The following is a 12,489-nucleotide window of genomic DNA, read 5'->3' as shown; positions in this document are numbered from 1 at the left end:
AGAGTTCATACACTAATCAACTCTGTTGGCAGGTAAGAGGGCCACAAAATACACAGAAGCAGAATATCAGTGTACATCCTTGGCATCAGCACCAAAGGCAAAGAGAACAAACCTTTAAGAAGAGGGGAAGAAAGTCCAGCAGCCTTCTCTGTTGTTCCTCTGGGATAAGAAATGGAGCTACCTGCTCATATTCTACAAATTGTCTGCATAAAGTCTCCCAGTGGAGAGTATGACTCTGGGATTGGTTGTCCTTTCTGTGTGCAGGCTGTTCAGGCACTTCTGATTTATTGACATCATCAGGGCTTTGCTCTTGCTGTGCTGCTTCACAAGGTGAATCTTCCAGCTGCCACATGAGCTCAGCTGCTTTGTCCATACTGAAATTGGAAATGAAGTTAAAGATATCGTATTTACAGTTGACATCATCCCATACAATCCCACTGTCATGAAAAACTAGACTTTGATAGTCAGTGATTGGAGTTAATATGTTCATAGGCATGGAATGCTTGCAGCCACTGATTCTTTTCTACTTTTAATGGCTAAGCACCCTGCTTCTGGACAATAGCATTATCACCTTGCAGTCATATGAATGAGCCATCTCCCAAGAGATATGCATGTTTTTTTCCCCCCTACACAATTCATATGGGCTTTAGCAGGACAAACTGATAAACCAGGTAGGAAATCCAGATTCTAGATCCAACTTTGATACTGAGTCAGTCTTCTTCAGTCGTCTCAGTTGTAAAATAAAAAAAAGTGACTATTACCATAATCAGATCTACAACAGAACAGCACAGAAGACCCTGGTTATAAATTTCATTAAATATGAATGCTAATCACTGTGTACCACTCTGTCTGCAGCAAGCTGACAGTCCCACAAGAGACCTGAATTTGGATGCAGATACTGATCATTCACACTATAAAGGATGGTAATTCTACCATGGCCTATACTCAATCCTTCACTAGGAGATGAGGCGCAATGAGATTTTCATCACCCTTCAGTGTCAGTCTGGAACTTCCTACCTCAATAACAGTTCATGTTTCACTGCTGTTGTTTTACTTAATTACTTTTGTCAGAACAACACATCATACTTTTCCTACTCACAGGGCTGACTGTAAAGAGTAAATAGGAAGACACTGTTCCTCATGACTGTGTGGGAGAAAAGTTTGTCATATGTTATACTTCACACTGGTACAGGATTTCAGCCCACTTGAGTCATCACAGCACTGTACCATGTTCTGAAAGTGCCCGGGTAATGCTTCACGGAGTCATTAAGAGCATAGCTCAGAGAATTTTTCAAAGTGTGCAATTTGGGATGTGATTGCAGCCTATCTTCTTACCTAATGGAAACATCTTGCCTTGGAAACTACTCTGCTAAGCTTAAGTAAATGGTAAGTATTAAGTAACCCACTGCCATCACCTAGATTCACCTTGATGATTTGTGTAAGAAGCTCAAAGTTCTTCACAGAGGCAGTCATTTTACACACGATGAAATCAGGGCAGAGAGGTGAAATGCAGTGCTTCTTGTTACATCACAAGACCAGAACCCGAGCAATCAATGGCACAATCTGAACAGAGCCAAAAATATTTACTAATTTTTTCCTCTTTCTATTCATAATTTACTTTGCAAGCCTTTCCTCCTGGCTGCACAGCTAGGAAAAGAAATCAGTGCCATCCCTCCACTCCCTTTGAAGAGATGCAGGTCAGAGAGGAACCTTCAGAGGTTCTCTGAGCTGAACAAACCTAGGGATTTCCATCACCCCTCATATACCTTGCCCTCCAGATCTTTCACCATCTTTATAGCTGTCCTTTGGATGCTCTCCAATAGCTTTATGTTCCTCTCATATTGTGGCACCCAGACCTTGCAACCAGCACTGGGGGTGAGGCCACACAGCACAGACAGAATGGGACATCCCCCCCTTGCCTGGTGGCAGTGCTGGATTTGGTACATCTCAGGGTATAGGTGTAGGGTATAGGTGGCTGTCAGGCATACTTCTGGCTCATTCAACTTGCCATTGGCCAGAACCCTCTCATCGCTTTCCATGGGGCTCCAGCTACTTGTCCCACAATCTGTACACATCTGGAGCATTGCCCTGTCCAAGGTGGAGAATCCAACACTGCTCCTTTTTAAACTTGATGCAGCTGGAGTCTGCCCAGTCTGCTCCATCCAATTTAGTATTATCAGCAAAAATATATAGTGCACATTTGAGACCTGCATCCAGATCCTTTATTAAAACATTGAAGAGAATTGGCCCTAAAATGAAGCCCTGGCAACTACATAAAATGCTAATACACTAAAATCTTTAATCTTTAGAAGTACTTGAAAGCAAAATGGCAATTACAATTTATCTCCTTATTTACTCCAATTGTTAAGACTACAATAGACACACCAAATTAGATGTCAGACACCTAATATACTATTAGTCTGTTCTCTCCACTTGCATGTTCTGTTTTATATATTCTTACTCCTAGTAGTTCTTCCTTGATCTACAGATTCCTTTGGGCTTCTAAGTCCTTCACATTTTCTGTTGCTCATAGAGGATAACTAATCACCTAGAGCAATCACCATATCGCAGAGTCTAGGAATCAAGTATCTTTGGAAATAAGGGTAAATTAGATATTTTTTAAAAGGTCCAATCTGTTGAGTTTCTACTAGACCCCAACATTTGTCCTAATCCTCATTTTAAATTAAGGGCTCCTTTCAGCTTCGGTAAGATATAACTACCACATTTATAGGAAAAAAAGTGAGTTTGAATACTAATATTTTAAAAAGACACGAAAGAGAAAATACACAAAAGAAACATAATGCTATTATTCAGAAAGTGGTGTCAGGTAACAGAGAGAAAGTGGAACTCATTCCCGTGTTTTCCCTTTTGTTCTAAAAGAAGCTTGTGTGAAATCACACTGCAGTTTGCTTTGTCTTTCATACTGATAATATAAAAGGGAATAAGGGCTTTACCAAAGCTGGCAGAAAGACAAGTAATCGATACTAAAAGCTTAATGACTGAACAAGCATTACTGTTTTTTAAAATACATATTTTTAATTAAAAATCATATTTACCCGAGTTTTTCAACTCCACCAGCAGCTTAAAGGATGATTTCATAATGCTACAAAAAACTAATCTGCACCGCAATCAAGAATTTTACTTAAGCATTTAAAATCATTTGTTAACAGTAAAGGGTCTCACAGCAAGATGGTTGACCCAGACGCAATGAAGTCTGACAGCAAATTTTAGAGTGTCTGCAAAAAAAGTTTTAAAAGGAAATTTAAAAACTAGGAGTGGTGACTGTTGGAACCACACAGCACCCTAAAAACCCACTGAGCAATGCCTCTTTACAACTCCTTTCCTCTTCTGGAGAGCCAAGATAGCTTGCTTGTTGAATACTCATGCTAGTCAATTTTCTGAAATATTAAAAATAGGGATTCCACTACTTCTCCCCCCAAAAAGCTGCCCAATGATGTAATATCTAAGTTGCAGGAAATATTTCATTTCTTCTACAAACTGGTTTATCCCACAAATCCAATCACAAATTCCCTCTGTAACTCACACCATTCAATCCTTACTGGTACCTCTGAACCAGCACTGTGCCAGACTATCTACTATTTTACTTGTTCCTTCTGAGCTTGCACTTGTATTTATACCTTTCAGTCCAATGTCTAGTGGTCATACTTATTATTTCATGAGACAAAATTAAAAGGCATACCAACGAGATTCATATCTTGATGTCACACTATTTACCTTCTCCCTTATAAGGACTGCAAAGATCTTTAAGATGAAGGACTCAGTTCCAGATTCTTTTAACTGTAGATTATTTGAGAAAGGGAATTGCCCTTCATAACTTCTGACACAGTACTTTGTACAACAGAGGCCTAATCTGGTTGATTATTTGAACCAAGCACTGACAAAATGCAAAATAAAAAGAAGTCTTAAAACATTGTCAGCTTCACAAAGGTTGTATACTGTTCAAAGAACAAGTTACACTTCAGTAGGAAACAGTCCTACCTTTTTCAGCAGTTTATCTTTTAAGATAGTCTCCACGGAATTCAAAAAAACAAAAGTATCTTAAGCTGTCTCTCATGCATTCACTCTTCATTTTTTTTTTTTCCTGTTTTAGAAAGTCATGTCTAGGTATCTGTTTGGTAACAGTTTCTTCTCTGACTTACACATGCCTCTGATGAAGCCAAGAGAGAAGCAGCTCAGGTATCAGTAATACCTGCTTTTGAGGTATTTTTTCCTCCCTGCAACTCAAGAGAATAATTCTACTTAGTCAGACAAAATAGTTGTACAAACTCAAAGGAACTAGGCAAGGGCAACTGTATATATCTCAAAACAGTAGCTTATTATAAGGACCAAATGTAATTAGTTTCCACTATCAGCACCAACAGAATACTCTTAACATTCCTAGAACATAAAATACAAACAAACAGCTCTGCTTTTTCTTTTGATTTATGCTGCTTTTGCTATTAGAAAATGATTCTACAAAAAATAAACCAGTTGCAAGTGGTGCTGCAGTTCCTTTCAATAGGAAAATCTGTTCCTTTTGCTTTCACAGAAAATTGTATGACATACCTGGGCTCCTAGATCCAGCAGCTCCTCTTACAGTCAACGGGGACATACAGATAAAGAGAGCTTTATTGCTTCTGTCTAATTAGGCACCTTGGTGCATGCACCAGCTCTCACTCTGTTCTTTCAACTTTCCACTGTGAATCACTTGATGAGCTGCTGCACTTATTTCCTGAGGAAAGCAGAAGTGAAGGACAACAAATGAACCACATGCTCAAGACCTACCAAGCTCCCAAAACAGCATAATTCGGCTGAAATACAAACCTGTCAGGCATTGCATCCCTCTGCTTAGATCAAGATTAACCAGGAATTCTTCCTGAAAACCATGTTCACAAAGGAAAGCATGTGATCATTGTTACTTTTGTTTTTAAATTGAAGGTTTATCAAACTTGCACAGCTTCTGCACCAAACACAGTCCTTCCTCAAATGTAGTGCTCTTAAAATATATTTGCAAGCTGAGTTGAATAATAAAGTCTGTGACCTCTCTACTGAAGCAGCCACAGCATCTATTCAGATTAAGAGGCAAATAAGCACTGTAAACTTCACTGACAATATAAGGAAGCTCTGATTAGCCATGAGGTGATAGAAGACTACTTCTCAGTGGTCTATTTGATTTTTTTTTTTTTTATTCTTCATGGCATACCTGAAAGGCTTTGTAGTTTGTTTTAAAGGGGAGGTGATGTTTAAGCAGTTTTATGGAAGAAATTGAGATATTTTCCAAAACTGCTTTTGCTAGAGAATTTTACAATTACTTTGAGATTTAGTGGGACTGTGGTACTGCAGTGACTAAAATCTTGGCGGATTTTCCTCTAAGTAGTTAAATACATCACTTTTCTGTTAATATTTCCTTCACTCAAGTGCTTGAAAAAGAATTCAGGAAGAAAAAAACTGCTTTCCCTTTCAGCTTAAACTCACAGCAGAACTCTGACTGGAAACACTCAATGCTTCCAAAGGTAGAAGTAGAAAGGCCTGAAGGCATTGATTGCCCTGTCAGACATGGTTAGGTCATGAAAATCATAGGAAGATGCCTGTACAACACAGGGACCTCTCTCAATGCAGTGATGTTCCTTGCATGCAACAATCCTAGCAGATTGTTCTCATCCTTTATTGTAGAAATTTTGTACAGCAAATCATGGCTTTGGTTCATACAGATTTTATCAGAAGTTAAGCAGCTCTTTAAGACTGTATAAACAAATAAAGCTCTCAGAATAAGAGGAAAATACTCTGCTCCAGTCTGTACAGACAGTAGAGATTTGGAAACACCTGGGACTGTTTACCCTGGAGAAGAGAAGACTCTGGGGAGACCTGAAAGCAGCCTTTCAGTATTTAAAGGGGGCTTTAACAAAGAAGAGGGACAGACTAAGCAATGTCTGCTGTGATAGAATAAGGAATCAGACAAAAGGGGGCATTTCAGCCAGATATAAGGGAAAAAGGTTTTCAGAAGAAGGGCGGTGAGGCACTGGCACAGGTTGCTCGGAGAGGTGGTAGATGCCCTCACTCTGGAGACATCCAAGGTCAGACTGGACAGTGCTCTAATGACCTGATCAAGCTGTAGGTGTCCCTGTTCACCGCAGGGGAGTTGGATTAGATGACCTTTAAGGGTCCCCTTCCAACTCAAAGGATTCTATGATTAGCTAAACTAATTACATCTGCATGCTTTTTTCAAGCAAATATGAGGTCACACTCTGAGCCAGCTGCACGCAAGGGTAGTAGCTCCAGTGAACATGACAATGGCCACTCTGGTGAGCTCAGCTGAGAACCACGTGCACAGACCTTCAGGCAGCTTGGGGCACACACAAAGCATGCACCCATGGAGGCTGCTAAATGCTGTGCCAATATGGCCACTGCTTTCCTGCCTTAGGCTGTTCATATATTAGCCAATACTTTCCTAGTTGCAGTCTAAGCCAAAACCAGTGGCAAAATGAATGACAGAAGCACAAAGATACTAAAGAGAATTTTAACATCATCCCAGAGAGAACACAGTTTTCCCTTTCTGAGCTCATAAGCAAGCTGAAGTGATCCATTTTCCCCTTTGTCAGTTTAAAAAAAAAAAAAAAAAAAAAAAAAAAATCACATGACTCACAGCAGATCCTCCAGTGCTATTTGATCAGAGAGCATTATTTTCCAAGAGCCTCCTCCTACCTTGCATTGCACCCTCCCTAGATGCTGTCTGGATACAGACAGTTGCAACACCACTGGTAGATCTTTAATCCATGCAGCAGAGGAAGCATCATTTCTCATTTTCATTTTGTACTAACTGCTAATGGAGCTGAAAGTCCAAAGTTTCAACACACTGTCTCACTTAATCTCTGCTTCACTGGAGCAGAACAGCTGTAACCAAATTATCTGCAGTAAAAATAACACAAAAGGTAACAGCAAGCTAATAGCTAATGCAGTAGGAGGTGGTGCCACAACTCCCCTCATCAGTTTAAGCCACTTGCATTAATAACCCACTTACCCATAAAAACTGAGAGGAACAATCCTTACTTTCTCGAACCTTCCCCATACCAAGTCTCACAGAAAAAGGGCACATCTACACACCTGCATTTGCATCTGTGTGCACAGAAGATAGCACGAGGGACTCCTCCCCTTGCTAAGATTTCAAAAAAGCCCACTAAGAACATCTTGGACTCATGAGCTAGCTCTACTAAGACTGGCTATAAATGGCCCTCTGATAACAGCAGCACTTCAAGGAGATCCTGCATGATTCAGTAGGGATGAGATGGCACCTGATGTAGATACCAAGTCAGACATCAGTGCCTTTTAGTCCTCAAAAACTGCTGGAACAAAGACTGGCTTCACCTAAATATCCAATACAAGACAAACACATGGACTGAAATAAGTAATCTTAAGATTCAGCCTCTCTAGTCCTCGAACGTCACACATTCGAGAAGTGCATAACGGTGCACAACACAGTCACTACTGCACTGAATGCAAGACAGCTACCAGTCTGAACACACAAGCCTGAAAGTATACAACAATCACTTAAGGCCTGTTGCCATTTCCACCACCTCGTTTCTCACAGCAGGACTGACCATTTAATCTGATCCAGAAAAAGTACACTTCAGAAAATGAACAGGTATAGGTGTACTCCTTTTCGAGAAGCTGTGCACATTCCATCTAGCACTGGCAGGAACGTAAGCTAAATATACCTCCCCACACACAGATAATTAAGCATCTAAGCTGGTGTAATCCAGGATAGCGCCTCTAGATCAAATTCACTCTGAAGGTTTCCTAAGGCTATTCAAAATTACAGAAAGCAGGTATTTCACCTACAGAAAAACGTTAGCTATTTTAAAACAGACAACAAGAAATAAAAAAAGGAAATTCTCCCCTGGCTGTCATCCAGGTACAGGTAGCTCCTTCCTGTCATACACAAGGCAACCTCAGGCAAGGGTCCATAGATAGCCTCTCTCACATCACCAAATAACACTCCGTCTTGTTAAAACTTCACCACTCCAACTTCCACACACAAGAGGAAATATCATTTCATGCCTGTGCAGCACTGAGAGCACCCACAGCAGCGCATCTTAGCAAGAAGTGCGGGTGGTGTTTTGAGGCTGGAGGTGAGTGACTGCAGGTGTCTCTTGAAATCCAGCGTGCACAATTCAGCTCCATTAGATTCACCCAACAGCCTGAATGCTTACACTAAGAGCAAATGTCTTCTGAGATCTTCTGTGGAGAGGAAGCTGTAGAACTGAAGGGGCTGACAGTTCAACTCAAATGGAATGAAAACCTGCTGTGGGAAAGCCCTTGTTCCCCCCCCCCCCCATCAAGTTTCTCTCCTTGCAAGCATAGCAAATAAAGTTCAGCTCAAGTTGCTGAGACAGTGCATTTCCTGCTTTGCCAGCAGCCACTGGGCACAGGCCAAGCATTAGGCACCCTGAATAGGATGGCCTCTGCTTGGGTGGGAGCAAATCCAACAGCCTTCTTAGAAGCCTTCTTCTTTCAAATTTCAAACTGCTTTCTTTTGTTTCTGGGCATAACAAAATACCACCAAAATTATTTCACTTTGTAAAATCATACCAACTTTTAAAAACACAAGAAAAAAACAGCCATGTATAGAAATTAATTTGTAAGAACAGTCAAAACATTCATGTTTGAATACTGTCAAACCAAACATTTTGATTAAATGAACAGATTTCCCCCCCCCCCGTACCTCAATTAACTTTCTACTAGACAGTACAGAGGAATTAATTTTTTTCAGGATTATGATATTCAAATTAAAGGATCATGCTGTAGAAATCATGCAGCAAACAGGAAGTTAGACTCATTGGAAAGCAACACTCAGACTCAGACAAAAGCAGAGATGTAATTATATAAACATACATTGTTCATGAGCTGTTTCCTGAGAAGGTTTACTCCTCTCACCCTAGAGAATTGACACCAAAGCCTCTTGAGAACACCACTTTAAGTCTCAGAAATCTATCCTACCTCATTTTTAACACCCCCCTTTTTCTCTTTGCACAGCCTACAGCAGCCCTTCTTGTCAGAAGAAACAGGAAGCCTGAAGGTCAGGCTAAGCCAGTTAAACAAAATCCTCGCAGAGTAGGCATTTTCCATCTCTGATTGGTCCCCTGCTAATGACATATTCCCCCCCCCCCCCCTTTTGTAGCTCCCAGTTCTATCTATAAACTACTGCTCCTGACCTTGCTCTCTTGTAAACTGTACTCCCAGAGGGATTCTGCATCCAGAAGGACTGCTTTCCCACAGTGATAACTACTCAGGTACCTTCAAATAGCTAATGAGCGTGCTTAATGAGCTGTCAGACCCTTTTCATGGATAAACCTGGCTTTTCTACAAATATTCTTCTAGCTCTTTGAAGTAGACACATGTATCTTCTCCACTTTTTACTTCCTTACTTACAAAGCTAATACCACAATTTCACTTGGTTGCTAGCTTTTGCTGTCCTACATAGTTCAGAGCAGAAGCAGAGGGAAAAAACTGATAGGAACATAAGCTTTGCTACCTGATATGCTTCTGTTTAAAAACCATCTTTGAAGCTATGCAGCTCTTTGGGAAATGTGTTTTAATATTCTCCTATGAAAGAACTTTTAGGGTGTTCAGGTGATTGTTCTAGGCCAGTATATAAGAGGGGAAAAAATAAATCAAAGCAGCTCTGCTTAATTTATAACCAGATTCTACTAGCGATTTCTTTTCTAGAAATAATCTATGATGGTACAGAAAATTGCTGCTTCTGCTACTCAGCAACAGAGATAATGTTAGTGCAGGAGTGAAGGCCTAGTGTTATATACATTGAAATATTGTTAAAAAAGTGAAGTAAATAAGAAACTAGTCATTAGTTGTACTTTTCTTTTTTAAATGTTAGTGTACTCAGCAGAACCTGAAAGCACAGCTCACAGTTAGTAGCAGAGACTGCTGCCACGTTGAGCTGAGGAGGAACTGGTAAAAGAAGCTATCTTACATAGAGGTTCACCACAAGAAGGAAGTGCAAAAGGCTCCTCAGCAGCTATTTGTCAGATAGGAATGCCTTTTGCTGTACTACCTACCTTTCCAGGATGGACAGTAGTTCAGAGACAACAGCTGAGCAAATTCCTTTCTGAAAGACTGTGAATTAGGATGCCAGTCCAGACAATGGATCTCTGGGGAAAAGTTTTCTCTGCTTGGAAGAACTGCTTCTCTATGTAAATGGCAGGGCTCCCATGGAGGTCTAAGAAGTCTTACTCAGTAATAAGAGTTGTTACGCTGCATGAGAAGAGACAGCAGCCTCGAGGTGAAACTTAAAACAATTGTTTTGTAGCTCAGTGTGTCTGTCATTCATTAAACAGTGTGTAGAGGGATTTGCAGTTGTCTGTCTCTTAAAGAAAGCAAATGTGCTAAGGTTTATCTTGTGAAAGTGGGGGACAAACATGCATTCAGAGTATAATCCTGCAAGGTTTGTCACTTCTTTATGTAAACTACGCACCAACAAAGTCCTACCTTCAGAGCACGGACAGGGTTACCAGCGTCAGCATAACAAAACCTGGCCAGTCAGTACCATTACTCATGTCTTAGTCTCCACAGGTGGAGGAGTAGCTCAGAGATGGGATCCATCTGAAAGAACCTGAATTCAGGTGCACAGTTAAGCATCATCCTGGCTAGGCCAGGATATAGTGGTATTTTTATTTTTTATTTAAGTTCTTATCCATTATCATTTCCATTAAGCCTTTTTTTCTTAATTGTTACTCAGATAAGAGAAGAATAAGATGAAAAACTCAGCCTGCCTTTCACCCATACAGATATTCCCGCTAGAGATTGAGAGCTCTTCCTTTCCCACGCAGCTACTTCGTTCATACAGACTGTAAATATGAAATGATACCTCAGTGCCTTTTAGCTCCCAACCCATCTTCAGCCGTTACCCAGCTGGTGGGTCTCAAAGGCAGCATCAGCAGCCTGAAAACATTCCGAGAATCAGCGTTGGCACCTTCCCCTCCGAGCGTCACCAGGTGGCAGTACAGCAGAAGGGCTTTCAAGGTCTACTGCTGCAAAACAGCTATCCTTACAGCTTCCCTTGCTTTTCCTCGGTCCTTAAATAACGAGATAGGAGCATATATTATCGCACAAAATGTAGCAGTTTTATCTCCTGAATTTACTTACAGCAATTTGAGCATTTATAGGATTATACTTTCATATTGCTACCAGTCTTTGGAACAGACAGGTTTCAGTTGGGCACCCACTTGGATCACAGTGGTTTCTTTTGACCTTCCTATTCTGGGGGCACAGAAGCTGTCAGCATGCAGCAGAGCAAGTAAAAGATTGTGAGTAAAGAATGGAGCTTGGTGCAGAAGCTAATTACTTGTACGCTTGATCAGCTCTGGCAAATAACTTCAGAGAAAAAAATTATCAGGGGCATCTAAAAGAAAGGAGGATCTTCCCTTCCCTCCCCCCCAAAAATACTTCCAAAAAAACCCTAGCAATATTGTTTTGAAGACATTCTGCATTTAAACATCAAATAAAAATGTAACCAAGGCTAAATAAATCATCACATAACAGATTATCCTGTGACAAGCATCATTTGGAGCACATTAAAATCATGACTGTGTTTTTGGAGGGTTCTTTCGTTGTTCCTAAAAAATCCTGCTCACACACCTGCAATGAGCAGTTCAGGTGTGATTGTGTAAAATCAGTAATACCATTTACAGCATACATCATTTCTTCACAGGTTGTGAATTCCCTGCAGTAACACAAGCTTAGGAACCATCTTCCTGAGGATTTAGGACCATACTTCTTTGTGCTATGATATTCCCAATTTTCGAGTGTGGTATTTCTCTGCAGACTCATTACACTGCAGCTGTTTGAGTGTACAAACATGAACAACCCACACAAGACATTGTATCCGAGAAGAGATTCATTCAAATACACAGCTAGATAGGTCAAATAGGTCTGCTGCACATGCTGATATTGGGGACAGGAAAAAGAAAGCTGTGTCATCTTCCAGGAGAAAGTAATTCTTGGAAAAGAGACATTGATTATCAAAATTAGAGCACTTTTATTAGAACTATATCTGCTCTAAACTGAATGCTAATTTTATAAGAACATTATCCCTAAATGATAGCCTGCCCAGAAACACTATACTGTTATTTAAAAAAAAAAAAGCTTTTCACATTTTCCAATTAAATTTTGTCCTAGAATTATTTACAGGGAGAAATTTCCAGGTGATAGTTTTGCTTAGTAAGTAGAAATACTTGTTATAAACCCATTGCATGGTGCATTTTTCTTCTACGCATCTTGAAAAAAGAAAAAAAAAAACTTAGTTTGAACAGTCAGTATTACAGTCTCCAATTCGAAGGCTAGAAAACATACATTTAAAACTGAAGTGACATGCCCAGGACCACAGTGCCAAGCAGTGAGAGAGCCAAGGATATTACTTGGGCCTCCAAGATCTGAGTCCAGAAGTCATTAAAAAAAAAAAAATCACAATTCAATTTT

The 12,489-nt window shown here is 40.2% G+C and overlaps 1 protein-coding gene across 2 annotated transcripts in view; it reads right to left on the bottom strand.

Annotated features, from left to right (window-relative positions):
* The window catches only part of WDFY4 (WDFY family member 4), a 129,970-nt gene extending 119,350 nt beyond the window's left edge, over positions 1-10,620 (bottom strand). Inside the window, exons 1-3 of one of the 2 annotated variants that reach the window (XM_042863041.1) lie at positions 10,501-10,620; positions 4,567-4,732; positions 113-374 (exon numbers count right to left, since the gene is read on the bottom strand). In XM_042863041.1, coding sequence (XP_042718975.1) covers positions 113-373 — 261 coding nt within the window. In that variant the 5' untranslated portion in view covers position 374; positions 4,567-4,732; positions 10,501-10,620. Of the gene's footprint in view, positions 1-112; positions 375-4,566; positions 4,733-8,889; positions 8,976-10,500 lie in introns of those variants that run through there. The other variant, XM_042863040.1, reaches the window with a different exon arrangement.
* Between the last annotated feature and the right edge of the window lie 1,869 nt (positions 10,621-12,489).

The sequence above is a fragment of the Lagopus leucura genome, unplaced genomic scaffold, assembly GCF_019238085.1.
Source record: "Lagopus leucura isolate 7727_CA_CO unplaced genomic scaffold, USGS_WTPT01 Super-Scaffold_739, whole genome shotgun sequence".
Lineage (NCBI taxonomy): Eukaryota > Metazoa > Chordata > Aves > Galliformes > Phasianidae > Lagopus > Lagopus leucura.
This window is presented reverse-complemented; position numbering and strand designations above follow the sequence as displayed.